This window comes from Puma concolor, chromosome A3 (assembly GCF_028749965.1).
Source record: "Puma concolor isolate L17-30 chromosome A3, mPumCon1.1.hap2, whole genome shotgun sequence".
In the NCBI taxonomy this organism is placed as follows: domain Eukaryota; kingdom Metazoa; phylum Chordata; class Mammalia; order Carnivora; family Felidae; genus Puma; species Puma concolor.
Window position 1 is genome coordinate 122,597,751 of NC_141669.1, and position 23,706 is coordinate 122,621,456.

Below are 23,706 nucleotides of genomic sequence, written 5' to 3' on the forward strand. Positions count from 1 at the left end.
GGGTGAAGAAACCACAAAAAAAAAGTGTAAAGAAAATACTTGAGAATATTTATATAATTGCATGGTTTTCAAACCCATGAATTTAAGTATTTAACCTTACCTTTAAGCATAAATAAGCATTTAAGTTTATATAAAGCTGCTTTAAGACTGCAAGTTTTGACTATTTCAAAATTTAAAACTTCTAAAAATAAAATAAACAAAAACTCACACCTATAAACAAAAAGTCAAAAACAACACTGGGGAAGTATTTGTGCTCTATTCTTTTTTTTTTTTTTTTAATGTTTACTTATTTTTTGAGAGAGAGAGCACGTGAGCATGAGTAGGGGAGGGGCAGACAGAGGGGGAGACACAGAATCAGAAGCAGGCTCCAGGCTCTGAGCTGTCAGCACAGAGCCCCACGCAGGGCTCAAGCTCACAAGCTGTGAGATGATGACCTGAGCCGAAGTCGGAAGCTTAACCGACTGAGCCACCTTGGTGTCCCTGTGCTATATTCTTAAGTAAACAAATAGTTCTTATAAATAAAAAGGCAAAGAGCAACAGAAAATGGAGAAAGAACATGAATGAGCAATTCAAGCACACAAAAATACAAATAGCTAATATATATATGGGAAAATATTTACTCTCATTATTAATCAGAAATACAAATTAAAACAAGATAATTTTGGCTTATTGAATTAGTTAAGATTAAGCAGCAAAAACAGTGAGGGGGGAAAAAGCATTCTCATACACTGCTGAAAGGCATAAAAATAAAAATATCTTTCTAGAGGGTGTTTTGGAAATATGTACCAAATGCTTTTCAAAATCAGAATTTAGCCTAAGGTATTAACTGGAAACATTCACAATGACTGTAAAGGGATAGCTACAGAGTTCCTAAAAATGCTGAAAAACTGGGAACAACCTAAGAGAAAGAATATTATCAAAATTATGTTGTGGGAAAATGAGTTTAAAGAAAAATCCATGATATATTAAATAAAAAGGAGAATATATAAAATTGACAACGAAACTAAATGTTTGCATGTGCAAAGTAGAAGATAACTCCCTGAGTATGAGTGGGAGCTTTGAGCCAGTAGCGGTGTATGTCCATATATTCAAAAGAAATTGTAATACCTAAATAACTTGAAAATAAAATGAGAAATAAATGCTAAGGAAAAATAGCATAAAAGGGTGCTAAGTAGAGACATCTGTACTTAGCAAAAGTCTATTAGTTACACTGTTACTCATTTTGGAGGGGTTCTCTAAAAAAAAACTGCTCACTAGTAGTTGCATATATTTTGAAAAGTAAGATAATATATATATTTATAAAAAGCAAGTGTTCTGGAAATGGGTTCCTAATCTATAGTGAATTTACAAAATATGAAACTACTTTCACTAGTTTCGATTTACTCATTATAAATTCCTCAAAGAAAAAAATAATGTAAGTCTCAAGAATTCTCTACCTAAAGACCTCCACTACAGGGCTCTGAGAAATTCTTTTTATTGTCTAATTTGATTTGAGAATTATTCATGTAACATTAAATGTCAGCGTATCCCATAGTTGAATCTGTCATTTGTTTTAATACTCTTTCTATAAATGTTATAATAGCAAACAGAATTTTTAAGGATATTTAAGACAACTGAGATTTGCTATAATTACTATATGAAAACAAAGATTTCCTTTAAACTCAGCAATGCGAAAACTAATAGTTTCTATGACCTTAAGTCTTTTCTCATTGCATAAATTCTTAAAAATCAACTTATCATCTTCGGATCATTGCTGTGTCCCAGTGACTGGAAACATAATGTTCACTGGATAAAGGAACAAAGTAGAACCCACATGAATCCAAACAACCCATATAACATAACCCCACATACTGTTCACCTGCGTGAGTAATGGAACTTGGACTCAAGGAATTAACAGGAGTATGAACAAGACAACAGACTGGAATGCTATAGCTAGTGTATCAAAAAACCTTAGAAGGTTTGCTGAGAAAGGACAGAAAGTGTCCCCAAGTTCTTTTTTTGTGGGCTGTCAGCTTATACTCTTAGCAACTTGATACAGGGATGTTTTCCAGGATATATTTCTCTCATCATTATTAAGCAAAAAATAAAAAAGGAAATACATTGTTTTCTTAACCTTCTCTAATGCTTTTGAATTCCGTGTCTTACAACTAGAGAGAATATAAATAAACATGTAGAATTTCTTTTTTAAGCAAAGCAAGGGCTCCACATCATCGGCTACAGCATTCACTTTAGGCAGTTAAAACTGGGCATACTTGGTCACGGGATTTAACTCTGAATTTCAGTCAGTCTTTAGGAGATTCCTTTTCTCCGTGTTTGAATGCTTTGTTGTTGTTACAGCATAATTTCTGCATGAATCAAAAAGGTATCAAAACAGGGAACCGCCTGCAGCTTCTGATGAACAGCTCTGACACAGGTTCTCACCTTCTCTGGATGAGATAATCTTCGAGGATATCGAGGCAGCGCACCATCTGGGAGAAGATGAGGACTTTGTGACCACCTGCAATCAGCTTAGGGAGCAGTTTATCAATCAGCACCAACTTCCCTGCTGCTTGAATCATGGCCTGCAGCTGAAAGTCAGGGGCATCGGGGCTGTGGGTTTTTCGGAAATCTTCCAGAATTTTCTCCTCTGCCCCTGAAAAGGAATGGGACAAAACTATTCCTTGAACAAACTATGAGGATAAAAGCTTCTCTCTGCTTTACGGGTCCTAGAAAAATGAAGTGAATTCCTAGGTCCTGGACCAGCAGGCCGGTTGGTGAGGCAGTGCTGTGGTGCATACCTGGTCTGTGCCCGCAGCAGAGGGGCTGCAGTGGCAGCAGGGCCATTTTGCAGAGAACACAGGTGCTTTGCTTTCCTGGGAGATCTCACCAAGTAGAGAAAGAACTTGAGATACCAAGCTGACCCATGCAAGCAAAGAATCTCCACAGAGAGCTGACAAAAAGACATACCTCTCGACATCACAAAAACTAGCTACAGGCAAATCCAAGCCACCTTTTATTTAAAATTTTATCAGAAAGTTTTATGTAAAAAAAAGCTTCCAACATGTTCTCTACTTAATATAGTTAACTGTTAATTCATCTGCGGAGAGTTTTAGTCTCATTGCATGGCGATCATTTATTCAGCTAAGTGATAGTTTCCTGTCCCAAAGTGCACAGTGTGGGCCAGACTGCAGGTAAATAAAGGGCAGCAGGCTGCTGAGTGCTATCCATCTTCTGAGGGCAGAGAGTTGGTAGAGGCAGGTTCAGAACTTAGCTCCGTGCACTCACTGCTAGATGGCTTACCCAGATCTACCAATCTCTTTGAGCCTCAGTTTCATGCTTCATAAAAAGGTGAGCAAACATACATCCTAGCATCTAATGGAACTCAATACCTAAAACTGTTGGTTATTATCAGCTTTTGGCACACCACACCAGGCCCGAGTTGCTCCCTGTTTCCCTGACTCACCATTGATCAGGTAGGGATGGTTACAGCACTTTCTCAGCTCCATCATGGTGTTGATGAGATTGGGCATATTGTGTTGATTTGCCCCCTTGGTCAGGAAGGAAAAGTTCTTCTCCAGGATGGCACGGTAGTACTTTTTCTGGATATTGGTGAGCTCTACTTCAATGATCGTCTCCTGTTTAGGAGCAAGGTTCTTTTCCACATCATCTTTCAGCCGCCGAAGCATCATTGGTTTTAGGATAGACTGCAGTTTCTTCACCTGTCCAGGGAAATGAGACCTGTTCACCTGCCCCACTCTGATTTTAATGACTGATTACCGGGCTATTCCAACCTTCACTACACTCTCCTGCGCATCTATTCATAGCACTGCGGTGGTAGACTATTTGAAAGATCACACTGATACCCTGAACATGGGGAGTTTATAATAGGATCTAAAGGAAAAAAGGGATCTGATTGTAATTCCCAAGTAATTACAGAGAACCTAGGTGACAACCTCGCAAGAGATAAAGGGAGAAAGACATGAAAGACAGTACCTATTCTCTGGATGGAGAAACCAAACCCCTCTCGCTCTACCATGCATTCATGTGCGGCAATTACCTGAGGACAACTTTAGCTATGTTAGGAGGTACAGGCGACACATTACAAAAGGGAGACTTAGATGCTAAGAGAACAAAGTAAAAAGTAGAGGCAATCTGGGCATGGGCAAAATGTGTGTAGGGGGTTAAAACTTTCAGTCATAAAATAAGTTAAGTCCTGGGGAATGTGATTTAGATCATGGTGACTACAGTTACTAATATTGTACATTTGGAAGTTGCTAAGAGAGGAGATCTTAAAAATTCTCATCACCAGAGAAAAAAACTGTAGCTATGTATGGTGACAGAGGCTAACTAGGTTTATTATGGTGAACATTTCGTAATGTATACATGTATTGACTCATGGTCATGCACACCTGAAACTGAAGTTATATGTCCATCATATCTCAGGTTAAAAAATAAAAAAAAGAAGTAGAGGCCATCTGGAAGCAGACTCCTCCTACAACTTCTAAGTAATGGCAGCGAACACGTTTGGTGTAGCAGCATTTACAGTTAATGTTGTAAGATGATGTCTCCCATGCCATCACACAAGCTGTCACATCAGGGGTACTTTGAGCTGACAGTGGTCTTTGCTATGATTTGTCTGTTTCCCTAGCAGCCCAAATCTGGACAGCAGATGTCCGCTAACCTGACTGCACTGGCAAGGCCACTTGTTCCGTCTCCCAAGAAGACAATGACAGACAAGGGATGCAGAATCAAGGCATCTGACTTCACCCTGAGCTAAAACGTGACACCAATAAGATTAATCCTGCTGGGAAAATAAAATAAGAAAGGGCAAGTGCAAAAGATTGTTGCAAGTCATAAAGGGCTGTTCAAAAATGCCTTAAAAGGGGGTACTTATTTACTGCATAAATAAATCGGGTGCAGTGTCAACGCTTCCTGAAAGAAGTATAAAGTAATTTATAGACAGTGATTTAGACAAGTTACCGGTATAGATTTTAAACACTGATGAATATGTTTCACTTTGGAAACAGATGCTTTGTGGATCTTTTATTTACTGTGATTTAAAATTTAGACATCTGTGGCCACTTTTTGTGGTTTTCTCCTAAATAACCCCAATCTTCAATATAACCCATTCTTGAGATCTTGATTTTACCAACCATGGTACTTAGGAATCTATCCCCCAAATGAATTAGGAATTACTGTATAAGAACCCAAACAGGAAAGACACACCTAGACAATTATTAAAGATATGGACAAATGTCAATCTGCCACATGCTGGGTTCAGCTTTGCCCTTGACTTGGTTCATACCTTGAATCATTTAGAGTATACTACATGCCAGACACTGTGCTGGTCAATACAACAAACACAACTTTGGAGAAGAGGTGGGCCTTGTCCTCAAGAAGGTCATTGTCTAGGAAGAAGAAAAAAATGCATACCACAAAATAAGTGCAACGGGAGAAGAGGACACATTGCCAATGGTCCAAAAATGGAGAGAGGGTTGGGAGCTGGCTTTTGAAAGATCAATAGATACTGCAAATGCAGAGAAGTGGAATTAAGTTTGATTATTCACTGCTCTCAAAGTCTGACTTGCCACAGAAGCAGAAACAAACAGACCGCAACCTGAGAGTGTGCTCCTGACACCTGTTAGTGAAATTTCCAAACCTTGTCAGTCCCCAAATTCTCTGTCCCAACGCATTCTCACACCACTGCGAGGTTAATTTAGCAGAACTAATTATGTCATCCCTGCAATCAAAGCCTTGCATTGCTTCTCTAATACCTACCAAATTCTTCAAGCTGTCTTTTAAGATCGTCCCACAATATAACCCTCAACCCCTCTGGCTTCATACTCCACAATTCATCAACCCTGTTTCCAGCTCAACCAGATGATTCCCTACGATGGAATAAATTCCATGGTTGATTATGCTGGGTGGGTTTTTTTTTTTTTTCTGTGCAAAGTAGTCACCATCTTTTCTCTCTCCATGACTAAAAATATACCCACCTTTCAAAGTCCATTTCCAAATTGTACTCTCTCCATGAAGGCTTTCTTTATTCCCAAACAGAGGTGACCTTCTCTCTTAGAAAATCCCCAATTCTATTACTTGCTCCTCTTATGGCATTTCAATTTGTCTGGCTTATTTCTGGAACCTCAGTCAAGATTTTTACGCATCATAGATAGGTATTTCTTAACTTTGGTAGCTTTGACTTAGCTTTGAGTCCAATAAGCTGGTCTCAGGACCAGATCTTTGAAAACTGAGGAAATCTGGTTGATTTGGACAAAACTGAACTTAGCAACTACTCTAGTATATGACTGCCTTCTTTTCCTCACTACCTGTGTATTTTGTTGTACTCGAGAACATAAGCCTGGGAACATGCTGCAGATTATATAGGAGGAAGCAGGAAGGATGAGGAAAGCAGAAGAAAGCACCACGCTCCTGAGTCCAGGGCTGAACAGAATCAAAGAACTTACACATGAGATCAGCAAAGGCAAGAGGCCTGATGTGCTAATACAGGATATTTTGGATGTGGACTCATTTATCCTCTGGAGTAATAAGAACTCCTAATAATCAGTTTAACCTCAATGTGAACAAACAAATTAAATCAAGGAGGTAATGCTCATTTTAGGAGGGATGTGAGAACTTGTGAGTGCCTGTCCCCATGGTGACAATGACTTGTCCTTTCCCTGACGGTGAAGGTAATCACCACACCATCTTCTCAGTCCTTGAGGCCCCTATTTACCTGTTCCTCAGTTTTCAGATCTCCAAATTCCTCCAAGAAAGCAGTCTCTGAAGGAAACTGTGATGGCTCCAGAAAATTCAGCAAACTGAAGAGCTCCTCCACAGAGTTCTGTAACGGTGTCCCAGTGAGCAGTACTTTGTGTTCCTGCACAAATTAACAGTCCACCATGAGCAGTGTGTGAGCCACCAACATGATATGCTTTGGTGGGAAAATGAAGCCAGGGAATTCTGTGCTCACTTTGGGGCAATTCTGTTTGGCTTTTACGCAAAGAGAGGACGCCGCCGTTTCATGAGGGTATGGTCAATAAATAGATCAACCTTCCTTTCCCATCACTGATTCCAGCAGCAATGTCATGTTAGTGAAAGCAACACTCATTCATTTGTTCATTCATTCTTATTGAGTGCCTACCCTCTACATACTGGGCACTGTGCCAAGACCATCATCTTTGGTACCTGGAAATAAGCCAAAACACCTTACATTTCCAGGTCACCAATTTCATGGTATTTCAGATTCCCCCGGCTCCCTTTGGGAATCTATTTGTGGCAAAGGTCAAATAGTTGACCTAGTTCATAACAAAAAACCTTTTGATTCCTACACTATCACACATATAGAGGGCAAAAAGAGAATTTAGAGTAAGCAGACTATGCACAAGTAAGCTACATGCAGAATGGCTACAGAATGCCTCCTCCACAGTGAATACACGGAACCTGTGTGGATGTAAAGAGCTTGCTAGCTCTCACCAGGGCCATGAGCTTTAGACCCTCCAGAAGTTTGCAGTTCCTGTTCTTCAGTCTGTGGGCTTCGTCAATTATCACACAGCTCCAGTGAATCTTTTTCAGCTCTGGGCAGTCTGCCAGGATCATCTCAAACGTTGTGATGACAACGTGGAACTTGAAGACTCCTGAAAGGGGGTTTCCCTGAGGGTGACACAACGGAAGGCGAAGCTTTATGCCATGACTACAGAATTCCGCTAATGCGTTCCCGGCGGGAGCAGAGGAGGCAGTGCGGTAAAATGCCCGGGCCTAGGTGACAGAAGCCAGTAAGCACTGCACTTCCTCGTGTGAGGAAAGAGAGAATACGAGGATGAACCAGCCCTTTAGACAAAAGAGAGACCTCATCACACCGATGACACAGAAGTAAGAGACATGGGCCCTCACGATGCTGAGACATATGCGCAAATATGGAAGATACAGCAAGGAAGCTTTTTGTTTATTAACTGCCATGACAAGGAAAGCAGACGGGTATTGATTTGCACATTCCCAGCCATGAGCTGGTCTCAACCACACAGAGCCTGAAGACCCAAAGGAGACCTTTTTCGCTCCTTTTCAGATATGGTTCATTTCACCTTGTAACTGGGGTTCTAGCACAAGTTCAAACTAATGTTCCTGATTCACCTGGGACAAGAGCTACCAGACAGGACACACGTCTTTTCTCTATCTTAGTGTTGCTATCACACTGAAAGAGCAGAGCTGCACTGTGTTAGAACACATCATAAATTTCTTCCAAGTGTCTCCTTTTGCTGCTTTATGAAGTCCCTGGGGGAGAGCACTGGCTTCCCTCTGGCTGGGATTCATTTATATTTTCACCTTGCTTGATTAGAAAAACCAGTGGCCAGACAGGCTTACAAGCATACTCAGTAAAGTGATTATAAATAACAAAAACCAAACAAACACCACAATCTATTGTGCTTTTAACAATGTGAATCCTATCTTCTCTTTATCCTTCCCTGTCAAATGTGTTAACCACCTCTCCAAACTCCCTGGCTAGGAACCCACCCTCTGTACACTAATTCTTCCCCCCACTTTTTTCACTGAGCATGTAACAATTCAGATAAAATCTTCTGCACATAAAAGAAACTTCGTAAGCCAACCAAGAAGCCAAGCTTTCAGTATCCCAAGAAGAGCCTCTGGCATATGCCAGAGAGTGTCAAGCATGCCTTACAAATTCTGTGTTTTATCAAAGTAAACTACCAAGGAGAAACAAAAGTCGACCTCAATAAACATAAGACTGTACAAAGTCAGTCAACAGCAACCTAAGGTGCAGAGCATTAAAACTCCTGAAGACAAGTGACGGGAAGGCTGTTCTGAACGACATCAGGCTGTCGCCGGGTCTCTAAGACCCATGTAAGGCTCACCTGTGCGTCTCTGTACACCATCTCATACTGCTGGATCATCTGTCTGCTGATCTGGCTGCCATGGTACACAATGGCATTCATCTCTGTCCATGTCCGGAACTCTCGCTCCCAGTTCGTGATGGTGGAGAGTGGGGCGATGATGAGAAAAGGGCCGTGGATTCCTCGGAGGAATATCTCTGAGAGGAATGTGATGGACTGGATGGTTTTCCCCAGCCCCATCTCATCAGCCAAAATACAATTTTTTCTGTAGAGTAAGAAATACAGATAATTCATCATCGATATAGGAAAGCGGCAGAGGTTGGGCAGAACTAAAATGATACTTGAGAAGCACACCCTGACCTATAAGGTCATCAGTGAAGGGCCTTATCAGCATTCTCCAGAGATGCAACTGAAGCAAGTTTTTATTCTTATGATTCACACCCTGACTATTTCCAAAAAGGAATTATGGCAACTTGGGAGAAAATACAGGAAAGAGGTCCATATAAACTGAAAATACCAAAAATTAAAATAATAGTGAGCCACAAGGAGAGAAATATGCCTCAAACCTAAGCCAATTTCTGTACCTGACAAACGTCATGGAAGCCAAGGCAAAAATAAAAAGATTAAGTTACGTGAATTTCATGGTCTACTATTTTTGTCATCAAGGGTTAACTTTTAACCCACACAATAAATTCCTTGTCAGAGTAAGAATGTTGGTCTCTTCTGGTGACCCAGAATCACAGACTGCACAGAGCTGTGACATTCGAAGGGTGTGCCCCTGTCAGTCTCGCCCCTCACTGTACAGATGGGGAACCCAATACCTGGAAAGGCCACGTGAGCCGCACTCCGAGAGGCTCTGTGAGTAAGTGGTGCAGACTGTGCTAGAACACAGGTCACCAGGGTCCCATCTTGTGTATTCTCCACTGCAGCATTCTGTCTTTAGAATCCATACTAGGTGTATACTCTAGAATGTTACAAAAATCTCAAATTTCATCTGTTTCGCCTAGATTCTGACAAGACCTAAAGCACAAAGAGTCCAAAATTGAGAATTACAGCCCAAGTTTAGAACATCCAGGGCTCATGAGTAAGTAGCAGAGTTGGGACTAAAATCCAGATCTACTGCCTTTTAGAGCCAATTTTTGCTAAAGACTTAAAGATAACAACCTTTTGGATTTTGTTTCATCTAGGTTGAGTCTAACCTTGTGGCTAGAATGGACAAGTAAAAAGCAGCACAAAGTCAATGATGTCTACAGACCATTCTTTCTGGTTGGAGAAGCACCTGATGTATAGTCTTGGCACACATCCTGTGCAAAGATTAGCACCCTAAACCGATGGCTAGGTTGCACACTCTCACCACCTTGCTACTGCTGCTCTGAGCAGGCTAAGGTGACAGTCTAGCTCCAGGTACACACTTGGGAGGAAAATCATCCATGAGGACAGCCCTGGTTCTGGTTCCTCACCTGTTATACCAGTTAAAAAGAAGCCAGTTCATCCCCTCCAGCTGGTACTCCCGGAGCTGGTTACTGTTCTTATACTCTCGAGACTTCTCCAGTTTCTGCCAGGAGTCCGAAGCAGGCCGCTCCTAGTGGAGGAAGGCAGAGAACACAAAATACGTTGAGAATAACGTCTGAGGAACATAACATGAATAGGGACATAGGATAATAATGGGGAAGGTGGCAAATCTCAAAACACTGCCCTAAAGCTGGCATGAAACTGCAGCTACTATTTTCTGACTAATGTGCAGGCGAGACCCTGTATTTTCTTGATTTCACCAGATTAAACTAAGAAAACCTCAGGGCACCTAGGTGGCTCAATCGGTTAAGCGTCCGACTTCGGCTCAGGTCACGATCTCATGGCTGGTGGGTTCGAGCCCCATGTCAGGCTCTGTGCTGCCAGTTCAGAGCCTGGAGCTTGCTTCTGATTCTGTGTCTCCCTCTCTCTGCCCCTCCCCTACTCACCCTCTGGGTGTGTCTCTCTTTCTCTCAAAAATAAATAAATATTTAACAATTTTTTAAAAAAAGAAAACCTCTATAAAATGTGCAAGCAATTAATGAAGAAGACAAACACACCCACCTAAAATCTTGGTGTTACATAGTTTGACCCAAACTCTTAGATGCCACTCCCACTTAATACCTCCATCTCCCCTCAAGCCAATATTAGGTTTTTGGTTTCTATAAATAATTTCTTTTTGTTATTTCTTTGTGCATGTGGCATCACTCAGGAAAGTACAGTGGGTCAAATATTTTGTTGATTAGTTCCGAGAGTCAGTATGAGGCAAAAAGCCTGTAAAATCAAAACTGCAAATTCCTTAAACTCCTCATAAACATAATAGCCGTCTTATTTTCCCATATAAAACACTATTTCTAAATACAATTGATCTTTTCTCTACTGATATGAAATGCCATATTTATCACATGCTAAGTTTTAATGTATCCATGGAGCTCTACCCAGATTTTTCATTCTGTTCCACGGGACTGTCTAGTGCTTCAATAAAAGCAAATTTTTAAATTACTATAGCCTTTTATCTGATTAGGGAATTATTTTTCAAAAGTGTCCTGGCTATTCTATCTTATTTACTATTCTGTATAACTTTAGAATCAACTTGTCAAGTTCTCTTAAAATGCCATTGGAATTCCAATTATAATCAGAGGAAAATTTAAACCTTCAGGTGTGGAGGCTTCCCATCCAAAAATCTTATTTAATTAGGCTTTATATTATTTGGAAAGCAACTTGGCTATTTTGCTTATAGGCAAATTGAGCCCCCAAGTTACAGTTTATAGTCTTATAAATTAAAAATCCCTAGCTCTACCTGTAGTTATAAATGAGAATTTTGAGACTATAACTTTTCTAAACAGTTTTAGTTTTTGGTAATTCTACTTTGGAGTTCTACAATATAATTTACACCTGAAATATGTTATTACCCGAAACTAAACCATTTGCATGTGAAATTAACAAAATATCCCCAATTATATCATTGACATTTGGAGTTAAGTATAATCTGTCCATGATCTTTCAGAAAAATACACATTACAGCTTACCTACAAAATTACTACAGCTACAGTTAGGGTAAGCCCTTTAAAATAAGGCTCTGTTGAATATTATTATAAGAGCGTAAGTATAGGTGCTTTTAAAATAAGGGAGAAAATAATTTATTATGTAAAAAATAATGATTTTAAAGAAAAAGCTTTTAAGCAAAGATATTCCTATATAAACCCTCTTACTCTGTTCCGTTAAAGAAAATATATTCTTCTCAACCTACAGGAACCAGTCAGGCTAGATCCCCAAAGTCCATGTACCTCTTTAATCGGGCATGCTCCTCTACTTCACTAGATACTGTGGAGAGGCCTTCTGGAATGTTCCTCCAGAGACTTAGTGGCTCACTCTCAGTATTGTTAAGTGCTGGAGGATGGAATTTGACTGCAGATTTCTACTTTGCTGCCTTGGTACAACTCCAAAAGTAGAGGCATCACTCTGTCATCCAGTCACTCCTCTGGGTTTCCCTCTTTCTCAGTGCTAAAGGTCTTAGTTTAACATCACCTACTGGCCAGAAATTTCAGCTATCTGAGCCTAAGGCCTGAAATCAGCTAGGAGTTTCTGGTATATTCCTAAGTGGTACAGACTACAGGAAAGAACTTACCCAAGGGCTCCACCACCTTCAGTGACTACTTAGTTAAATTTGAAAGAGGAGAATTGATTCTCAGAGCCCCCCCAAAGTGGGTTCTGCCTATTAAAAGACTCTTTCTTGGCACAATCATCACCAATGTCACTTCTTGCTTTCTAAAAATTCCATATTTTACCTATCCATAACCAATTTTTACCAAAAAGCTTTCAGATGCAAATGTCCTATATTCATCAAGACTGGCAGGGTCATGTCTCAACTTCAAAGCCCAGAGTAAGATCCCTTTAAAAATTTATTCGGGGCGGGGAGGGTTCTAGGTGGCTCAGTCGGTTAGGCAACCAACTCATGATTTTGGCTCAGATCATGACCTCATGGTTTGTGGGTTTGAGCCCCGTGTCAGGTTATGCACTGACAGTGCAGAACTTGCTTCAGATGCTCTCTCCCTCCCTCTCTCTCTCTGCCCCTCCCCCACTCATGTGTGCTCAAGTGCTCTCTCTCAAAATAAGTAAATTAAAAAAAAACAAAAAACAAAAAACAAAACTATTGGGGGTGCCTGGCTGGCTCAGTCAGAAGAGCATGTGACTCTTGATCTCTGGGTTGTGAGTTCGAGCTCCATGCTGGGTGTAGAGATTACTTAAATAAAAACTTAAAAAAAAATTATTCAGGTAAACTACCATTTGGAGCCAGTCTTTTCCTTAATACATAAAAAGACAGCTTTAGTTATATTGCTAGCTGCCATTCCAATTTAGAACTTTTGGAGTAAAATTTCTAAAATGTGCATTTTAAACGAGAGAACAAATAAATTAGAAACAAAAAGACAAGCGTGAAATACTAGCATGGTTCATGAGAGATAATAGTGGCGTGGCAACAGCAAAGTAAAGGAGAAGTGAAATTGCCTGAAGACACTTGAGAATTCATGTTCTTACCAATCTGTGTAGTCAGTCAGAGGAAATAAGTGGGATTCGAGCTGAGAGTGTAAGAATGCTGATTACTTCAAGATAATAGCTTACAATTAGCTGCAGAATGGGAATGCTCTCTACTCTCCACCCCTACACTAGTTTGTCCCTGCGCTGGGCCACGTGTCCCAATTAGTCTGGGGCCACGTGTGTCCATACACATGCCTTTTCCATTAACCTGTGCACTCCTGAGGGCTCAGCATGCAGCTTCCTTCTTACTCTATGTCACTCAAGAGTCAACCAACAGGAGATAGGTCGTTGATGGACTGAATTAACAAAGGGCAACAGTCATAAGAGAGGGCTGAAAGAGAAATTTATTAACTAGTCATGCAACAAAACACCATTAAAAACTATGTAGATTTCTAATCACAGTTCTACACCTCAAGACTCCTCCATACACTTCATATGCTAAAAAACTAAAACAAACACTGCTTTTGAGTGGACTCTGATAGAGATCTAAGTTCAATGTTGAGGTCTCGTCTTCTGAGTCCTAACTTTCCAGCAACATAAAAACAACAAATAATACTAATAAGGAGGTGGATAAGGGTTTTTCATGTAAAAATGGTGATTTTTAAAAGAAGGTTTATTTATTTTGAGAGACAGAGAGAGAGAGAGAGAGAGAGAGAGACAGAGAGACAGAGAGAACATGAGCAGGGGAGGGGCAGAGAGTGAGGAAGAGAGAGAATCCCAAGCAGGCTCTGCATTGTGAGCACACTGCCCCATAGGGAGCTCAAACCCCTGAACCGTGAGATCGACAACCTCATCCGAGATCAAGAGTCAGATGCTCAAGTGACTGAGCCACCCAGGTGCCCCAAAATGGTCATTCTTTTTTTTTTTTTTTTCTCAACGTTTTTTATTTATTTTTGGGACAGAGAGAGACAGAGCATGAACGGGGAAGGGGCAGAGAGAGAGGGAGACACAGAATTGGAAACAGGCTCCAGGCTCCGAGCCATCAGCCCAGAGCCTGACGCGGGGCTCGAACTCATGGACCGCGAGATCGTGACCTGGCCGAAGTCGGACGCTTAACCGACTGCGCCACCCAGGCGCCCCGGTCATTCTTTTTTTAAACAGAAACTTCATATTCTAGTCTACAGCCATGTTCAATAACTTTGATTCTCTTCCCAAGTGAGTTACATCTTAATCAGGCTCCATCCTAATTCTACCTCCTTTTAATTATTGATACTTTACATATAACTACTTGCCAGATACCCTGGGACATTTATGCATCTTGGTGGGAGTTCTTCAGAATCAGAAAGATAAACTGATTAAATAAATGTATGTTGAAAACCTATGTTCTCTCTGTGAAACTCATGGATCTACAGATAAAAGATAGCTCTTCCCCTTAAAATACTCCAGTTGAGTAAAGGCAAAGGATAAAAACAAAGAAAAAAGATCACTGATGGAGCAAAAGATAACAGGAAACAATATTTCAGGCATTTCTTACACATTCTATCTTCCTGACTCCATACAGCAGCCATATACCAAGAAACCTAAGCTCATATTCATTTTTCAGTGTCACACACATCAAAACAGAGCCTAGATCTAATGTTGATCTGAGTGCCAGCAAAGTCTGAACTGCAGGTTCAATGGAGAGTGGCCAAAGGGAAGGCACCAATGAAGACCACTTCTGAGCACCGCCCAAAAGACATCCAGGACTGCCAAGTTCATAAAGTCACATGTTGTAAGAGGTGCCAAACAGCGACATGGATACATTACCACATGCTTAATTTCAGGGAGAACTTGAAGAGACTCAAATTCTTTAACTTTTGCAGGATCCACATCTTCCTCTAGTTCCCACGTACTTTCTTCATAAGGCAGTGAGCACCACTTCACCAGGTAATGCGTCACCTCCTGGTGGGAAACAGGATAGCAGCTACTGGATTAGAGGAGCCAATCGTGCTCTGGCCAACCACTGGAAAACCCACCCGGTAACACATGAATGCCATTAAAACGAAGACCACATGTTAACAAAACAAGCAAAACATGTAGTAAGAAGGGAAGACACTATAAGTGAGTCAAAATGGCCAAACACCCACCTCTCCTGTTTCTGCATCTTTGGTGTGGGCTACCTCCAGGACGCGATCAACTTCTACATAGTCTGGGTTGAACAAGTCTTCATCAGGCTAGTACAAACAAAGGAGAAGAGTTAGAAAGTGTCCCCCTTCCCTCAAAACCAACACTCTGTGTTTTATCTTTAAGTCACCCCCTACTCTGGGCCTTATCAGGAAATACACAATGGAAGGGGTAGCTTGTGAATAAAAGTCACAGCGCAAACATTTCTTCCCTGTCCCCAAACCCTGCTGTGACTGAATTTCCAGGTTACATCAGGGCCAGATGTAAACTTCCCTAAAGGTCATTACAGTACTGTGCAAAAACCAGCACAAGAATTCCTTTTTTCTTACTGCTTCTCATTACAAAGATAACCCTTGGAAACTCAGAATTAGTTTCTTTTTCTTTTAATAAGCCAATAATAATAATAAACACTGGAAGGAGGCATGAGAGGAAGGTTCTTGCTTTTAAATTTTTTTTTTTTTTTTTACATTTATTTATTTTTTGAGAGACATAGAGAGACAGAGCACAAGTTGGGGAGGGGCAGAGAGAGAAGGAGACACAGAATCTGAAGCAGGCTCCAGGCTCCGAGCTGTCAGCACAGAGCCTAACGTGGGTTCGAACTCACAAACCGTGAGATCATGACCTGAGTCGAAGCTGGATGCCCAACCAACTGAGCCACCCAGGCGCCCCTGAGGGGAAGTTTCTGGGGGACTGATAATGTTCTATTTCCTCACCTAAGTGGTGGCTACCCAGGTGTGTTTATTTGGTAGAAATTCACTGAGCTGCACCCTCAGGATTTGTTTACCTTCATGTACATTATGCTTCCCAAAAAAGTGTACTTACGAAACAACAATAAGCATCACTTGGAAATATTTAACATGTGCCCAGGGTAATGCTAAGTGTTTTATGTTTCAAAACTACTTTATGGACTAGATGCAATAATTACTTTACAGATGAGGGAACTGACTCAGAGAGGTTAAATAAGTAATGTGACCAAAGCCACAGAGCTGTGTGAACTGCAACACTTACCCAGGACTTTCTTACCCAGAAGCCCTCCTCCTGGACTGCTAGAATGTTCTTATTGCCCCTTTGGCTGGAAGGCACTTTAGGGGCTATCTAGTTTCATCTTCAACACAGGAATACTTTTTATAACATCCCTGGCAACCCTCCCTCAGATTCCATTATTCCCTGTTTCGGAATTTACTGCCCTCTAAGACCTGACCCATTGCCAAGACAGCTTCACCTCTGCCTGCTTGGTGGTGGCATCATGATCTTTATCTTTATTATTATTAAATTACAGCCTAGTTTCCTTCCTGTAATGGGGGCTCGCTGGTGTCACTGCTTCATCCACAGGAGCAGCAACAAAGTTAATTTTCATTCTATGCTGGCTCTTCAACAATCTCCACCCTATCTGGGTGAAATTACCCAAGGTGCTCAACTGTTGTTTGGGTCCCAAGTTTCTAGTTCCCTTAATGATGCAGAGAGCTAACATTTATGAACAGTGACCGTGGGCCAGGCACTGTGTTAAGCACTTCTGTAAACACTGTGTCATTTAGTCCTTGCAGGTATTCTGTGAAGCTGATATTATTAGGGGTTCTGCTTTACACAGAGAAGGATAGTGGGTGTGGCTCAAGGCCACCAAGCTCTGTGTGTGTGTGTGTGTGTGTGTGTGTATGTGTGTAACCTGTACCCTGGTAGTTTGGCTCCAAGAGCCCAGGCTCCTAGGACCATGCAGTCCAGTTTCCACATCTGCTGACAACACTCAGCTGTGCTTCCTTTACCAGTGTTACAGTCCTCCTGCAGCTGCACTCAGGTCCCCAAAGCCCCCCACTGGACCCTGATACCCAAAGGAACAGAACACTCAAGAATGAAAGAAAAGGCACAACAGGACTGTTCTGCTGGTATGTTCTAAGATTACCGTTGCTTTTTAAGCAGCTGCACGGCCTACTCCTGGCCAACAGGAAACTTGTAATTTAATGGGCATTATCTTTTCTCCCTAGAACTGCTAGTCAGTCATTTTCCCCACCCAGAAGTTGTAAAGATTTTAAAAATACAAATGTATAACATTACATTTATTTACTGCCATTCTGTTTCATTCATCCTAGCCTGTCCAGTAAACATGAACGTTGATTTTGTCATCTATTCTCCCAGTGTTGGGTCTGGTTTTCAGGAATTTGGGCTTAGCCAGAAGGCCTCTACCCCTGCGGAGCATGGAAGTCTTAGCCTCTCGAGCCTGAGCCTCCTTTACATAAAGCAGCTAGAAATAATAGATATGAAGAAGCTCGATTCAAAACTAAGTTATTGTTGATCTTATTAGAATATCACTTATCCAAGTCATTAATAAAAACGCTGAACAGGTCAAGACTGAAGATCATATTATAGGAACTACTCCCCACTTTTCCTCCTCCTTAATCTCAAGATGCCCTCTTGTCTTCTCAAAAGTCTTTCCTCCCTACGGGAGTTATGAGCTCCTGGTATGTTATTTCTATACACTTGAACATAGCTTTGGCTCTCTATTCCCAGCCCAGGCAAAATCTCTCCCTTGAGAATAAAGCAGAAAACAGACACACGGGGCTTTGTAGGCTATATTAAGGACTGTGGACTTTATTTCAAGAAAATGTGCTAAAGAGTCTGGAGCAGGGGAAGAGCATAAGGCAACCTCACCCCCTTACCAAGGGGGCAGCCAAATACTTCCTGAGCACTGACCCTGTGGCTAGTACCAGGGATAGAAATACAAGGAAGACATGTCCCTGTCTGTCTCACTGGACTTAAAATGGAAGAAAGAGACATGTAAACAAGTTACTATACAGCAAATACTTGCTAAAATAGAGGTGCAGATAAAATGTTCCAAGAACAGAAGGAGAACAGTATCCAGTGGGGCCTTGAGATGGTTTTCCAATTCCAACTGTCTTCTTTCCCCAGTCCTTTATGAGAAGAACAATGCCACGAGAAACAGCCCTCACGTGCTTTAAAGCAATCCTGGAGAGAGCTGGGGCCAAACACTAAAGCTAAGGACAAAGGACTGCACCCTGGGACAAGAAGAATGCTTACTGACATTATCCTAAAATAATTTTTTGTCACTTGTGGAGAAGGAATACAACACGCAGAAGGAGCTGATTAAGTACTGCAGCGATGTACTATGGTTTCAGGGCACCTGAGTGCACTCGAGGCCTAGTGCTTGCCCCTACATTTTAAGAGTAACTTTTATCCCTTCTTTTTTTTTCAAAGTTATCTGCACAAAAATTTAAACGTACATGTTACACAGAAAAGAAAAAAATAAAAGTCACCGTGATCCCATTAACCGGAGAAAATGACGGCACATTTTGATGCACATTGACGACATTTTCCATGCCTTGCTATGGTGCCTCTTTTCCCCTGCACTCCCCATACTGGAGCTGCCACACACACTGAGGGGGCCTGACATTTTCAACTAACAACAGCTGACAGCGCTAAAGCCGCCTTCTAGGTCATTAACAGTGTTCTCCAATATCATTCTTCCTAGCTGCACAATATTCTGCTCTATGGGATATATACATAATCTAGCAAATGTCTGCTATCTCATATTCTGTTTGTTCACAATTTTCCACCAATATAAATGACTGAATGTCACAGCTGATTCTGCACAAAGACTCATTAGCTTCCTTAAAATACATGACAGTATTGGAATTGCTGGGACAGAGGATGTGAATAGTTTGAGATATTTCATGTCTGTTGCCATACTGCTGGGACAGGTCTTACCAGGTTATATTCCCATCCACTGTACACAAGAGTATCTCTTCCCTACACCCTCCCCAGCGGTGGGTAACACTTATTTCTAAAACCTTCATGGGGGACCTGGGTGGCTCAGTCGGCTAAGCGTCTGACTCTCGATTTCAGCTCAGGTCATGAGCTCACATTTCGTGAGTTTAAGCCTTGCATCGGGCTCTGCGCTGACAGTGTGGGGCCTACTTGGGATTCTCTCTCTTCCTCTCTCTGCTCCTCCCCCACTCATACTCTCCCACAAAACAAATAAATAAACATTAAAAAAAATAACAAAACCTTCAAATATCTGGTAAACAAAACCCAGAAAATCTCTATTTTAATTAGCATTTCCTTGACTACTAGTGAAATTGACCACAGTTTTGTATGGTTAATGATAAGCATTTCTTATCATTAAAGCTATTTGTCGTGTGTGTGTATCTGTACGTATAAGCAGGAAGGTTCCTTCACCGGATAAAAAGAACATATGCCACATATATAAGTATATAGTTAGGAAATATGCGTATGCACATGATGCACATATGTCCTATTTATTTTAAGATTTGTATGAAGTATTTTCTAATATATAGACATTACAGATTTGTTTAATGTCAAAATCCATGAATCATTCCTCTCGCTGTAGGTACCATACTTAGAAATACTCAAGCTTAGAGGCACCTGGGTGGCTCAGTCGGTTAAGCCTCCAACTTTGGTTCAGGTCATGATCTTGTAGTTTGTGAATTCAACCCCACGTCAGGCTCTGTGCTGACAGCTCAAGAGCCTGGAGCCTGCTTCAGATTCTATGTCTCCCTCTCTCTCTGCCCCTCTCCCATTCACATTCTGTCTCTCTCTCTCAAAAATAAATATTTAAAAAATTAAAAAAAAAATACTGAAGCTTATATAAAGTTACTTATTTCCTTTCTCATATTTTAGCTTTGTTTTTATTTTTTACATTCAAACTTTAAGTCCTTTGGAACTTGCCGTTTTGGGAAGTGAGGGGAGGAGGGAATGAAAAGAGTTGTGTGCACATTTCTCTCACCCTAGCTATTTATAGATTTTCTGACCAAGATACACGTTCTTATGAATTGTCAGTTTATAAGGCTCGATCTTCATAACTTGGTGGATAATTTTTTTCCTTCAGCTTAAACCTGGATTGGTTTTGCTGCCAATCAGTGCACATTTAGTGACATGACTTGAGCAATAATTCTGCACAGAACTTTGACTTAAAGAAACTTAAACTCAGCATTTAATACTACAAGAAGAGTAGTGGTCAAATTAGTTGGAAAATATTGCTTCACCTCAGTAAAAATGTGCTTCATCTGGGCTTGTTTATTCCTGAATCGCTTGATCTTCTGTGCAATGCGAGGATCCTTTTCCAGCTCTTCCATTGTGGCCCATTTACAATGCAAGTAGGAACTGTCCAAAGACACACAAATTGTGAGACAAGTGCAAACAACCACACCACTGAGCCCTACAGTGTTTCAGCAAACAGGGTGACTAACCCAGAAGTAGCGGTTTGTGGTGAAACTGCCAGAGATTAGGCTGCGAAGGGCCTTGCACTAACCGGACAACAAAATAAGACAATGCAGCGATTAATTCCAAATGACCGATCCCTCTGCAGCTTCTACACAAACTGCCTGAGAGCAGAGGGAGGGTAGGCATGGGCAAGCTGTCATTAACACACATTAGTGAAAGTGGGCACGAGGCAGAGGAAGAAAGAAAAATCTAAGAGGGAAACAGTGCGAGCTACAGGACAGTGGTTCTCCACCAGGAGCAGATGAGAATGGCTTGGGGAGTTTTTAATAAGCACCAGTCCTTGGGATCTACTCCCAGAGTCTGAGTCAGCTGGTACTGAGTGGAGCAAGGTCTTCCCCGGCGACTATCTGCATAGCCAAAGGTAAGTACTACTGCTTAAGGTGAAGTTGAGTCAGTCAAGATCCACAGGTCAGGCCTCAGGGGCCATTCTTGGAAAATACAGAAGGTGATGTGATGAGGGAAAGGAAATTTTATTCATATAAAATCCAAATACAAATAATATATGAAGAACACGTACAAATTTCTATACTTAACGTAGAATAGCTCCAAGTCGAATGGGGGCTCTCCGGGGTGAACCTGTAATCAACAGCAAGCAGTTAACAGCTCAGACCCCCACAGATCGCCCTGACGTTGCACAAGAAAACAGGTAAATCAACACCTCTGCTTGATTTTCGTACAGACTTCCTGAGGATGTTTTCAGTTTCCCCCTTCTTTTCCTGACAGCTACTGAGCAGCTTTCCCAAAGGATGAATGCACAGCTAGCCAGAAGGTAAAAAAGAAAATGATCCTCCTGGTGTCCTTCCAAGGTCCAGGCTGGGACAGTGTTCGGCTGATAAACCCAAATCGGCCCAGGATCTGAAAGCTGTCAGGCCCAAAGCCTGGCGTGCAACTGAAAACACAGGTCTCCGGCACACCCCCTGACCACCATCCCGAAACATCAGCGGTGCCCACTCTCAAAGTAAGGAAGTTTGCTCTCATAAATATTTGAAGATAAAACTATGTTCTCACCAGTGACAACATATCTTTCACTCCAGGTATACTCTCTGGATCTCCACAATGGTCCTGAGATATCTAAAGAACCCACCCTCCAAATGTTTTCCTTTCTTTCTTTTTTTTTTTTTGTAGCTGTGGTTTTATTATTATTATTTTTTTTCAATGTTTATTTATTTTTGGGACAGAGAGAGACAGAGTATGAACGGGGGAGGGGCAGAGAGAGAGGGAGAGACAGAATCGGAAACAGGCTCCAGGCTCTGAGCCATCAGCCCAGAGCCTGACGCAGGGCTCGAACTCACGGACCGTGAGATCGTGACCTGGCTGAAGTCGGACGCTCAACCGACTGCGCCACCCAGGCGCCCCTTATTATTTTTTTTAATATGAAATTTATTGTCAAACTGGTTTCCATACAACACCCAGTGCTCATCCCAACAGGTGCCCTCCTCATTGCCCATCACCCACTTTCCCCTGCCTCCCACCCCCCATCAACCCTCAGTTTATTCTCAGTTTTTAAGGGTCTCTTATGGTTTGCCTTCTTCCCTCTCTGTAACATTTTCCCCCCCTTTCCCTCCCCCATGATCTTCTGTTAACTTTCTCAGGATCCACATAAAAGTGAACACATATGGTATCTGTCTTTCTCTGTATGACTTATTTCACTTAGCATCACACTCTCCAGTTCCATCCACGTTGCTACAAAAGGCCAGATTTCATTTTTTCTCATTGCCACGTAGTATTCAATTGTGTTTATAAACCACAATTTCCTTATCCATTCATCAGTCAATGGACATTTAGGCTCTTTCCATAATTTGGCTATTGTTGAAAGTGCTGCTATAAACATTGGGGTACAAGTGCCCCTATGCGTCAGCATTCCTGTATCCCTTGGGTAAATTCCCAGCACTGCTATTGCTGGGTCATAGGGTGGATCTATTTTTAATATTTTGAGGAACCTCCACCCTGTTTTCCAGAGCAGCTGCACCAGTTTGCATTCCCACCAACAGTGCAAGAGGGCTCCCATTTCTCCACATCCTCTCCAGCATCTATAGTCTCCTGATTTGTTCATTTTAGCCACTCTGACTGGCGTGAGGTGATATCTGAGTGTGGTTTTGATTTGTATTTCCCTGATGAGGAGTGACGTTGAGCATCTTTTCATGTACCTGTTGGCCATCTGGATGTCTTCTTTAGAGAAATGCCTATTCATGTCTTCCGCCCATTTCTTCACTGTATTGTTTTTGGGCGTGGAGTTTGGTGAGTTCTTTATAGATTTTGGATACTAGCCCTTTGTCCGATATGTCATTTGCAAATATCTTTTCCCATTCCGTTGGTTGCCTTTTAGTTTTGTTGATTGTTTCCTTTGCAGTGCAGAAGCTTTTTATCTTGATGAGGTCCCAATAGTTCATTTTTGCTTTTAATTCCCTTGCCTTTGGAGATGTGTCAAGTAAGAAATTGCTGCGGCTGAGGTCAGAGAGGTTTTTTTCCCTGCTTTCTCCTCTAGGGTTTTGATGGTTTCCTGTCTCACATTCAGGTCCTTCATCCATTTTGAGTTTATTTTTGTGAATGGTGTAAGAAAGTGGCCTAGTTTCACTCTTCTGCATGTTGCTGTCCAGTTCTCCCAGCACCATTTGTTAAAGAGACTGTCTTTTTTCCATTGGATATTCTTTCCTGCTTTGTCAAAGATTAGTTGGCCATACTTTTGTGGGTCCAATTTTGGAGTCTCTATTTTATTCCATTGGTCTATGTGTCTATTTTTGTGCCAATACCATGCTGTCTTGATGACTACAGCTTTGTAGCAGAGGCTAAAGTCTGGGATTGTGATGCCTCCTGCTTTGGTTTTCTTCTTCAATATTACTTTGGCTATTTGGGGTCTTCTGTGGTTCCATACAAATTTTAGGATTGCTTGTTCTAGCTTTGAGAAGAATGCGGATGCAACTTTGATTGGGATTTCATTGAATGTGTAGATTGCTTTGGGTAGTATTGACATTTTAACAAT

General features: G+C 41.4%; 1 protein-coding gene and 1 long non-coding RNA gene across 7 annotated transcripts in view; one reads left to right on the forward strand and one right to left on the reverse strand.

Annotated features, from left to right (window-relative positions):
* CHD6 (chromodomain helicase DNA binding protein 6) overlaps positions 1-23,706 on the reverse strand; it is a 206,738-nt gene that overhangs the window by 77,759 nt on the left and 105,273 nt on the right. For 5 of the 6 annotated variants that reach the window (XM_086702220.1, XM_086702221.1, XM_086702217.1 and 2 more), the window contains 10 exons: positions 21,244-21,302; positions 20,489-20,606; positions 15,437-15,523; positions 15,117-15,251; positions 10,286-10,407; positions 8,847-9,090; positions 7,453-7,629; positions 6,713-6,856; positions 3,443-3,698; positions 2,422-2,632 (listed from right to left, as the gene is read on the reverse strand). In XM_086702220.1, coding sequence (XP_086558346.1) covers positions 2,422-2,632; positions 3,443-3,698; positions 6,713-6,856; positions 7,453-7,629; positions 8,847-9,090; positions 10,286-10,407; positions 15,117-15,251; positions 15,437-15,523; positions 20,489-20,606; positions 21,244-21,302 — 1,553 coding nt within the window. Of the gene's footprint in view, positions 1-2,421; positions 2,633-3,442; positions 3,699-6,712; positions 6,857-7,452; positions 7,630-8,846; positions 9,091-9,646; positions 10,216-10,285; positions 10,408-15,116; positions 15,252-15,436; positions 15,524-20,488; positions 20,607-21,243; positions 21,303-23,706 lie in introns of those variants that run through there. The other variant, XM_086702222.1, reaches the window with a different exon arrangement.
* On the forward strand, positions 9,750-10,620 carry LOC147582740 (uncharacterized). The gene is made up of 2 exons (XR_015249468.1): positions 9,750-9,909; positions 10,013-10,620. It is a non-coding gene; the product is annotated as an uncharacterized LOC147582740 (long non-coding RNA).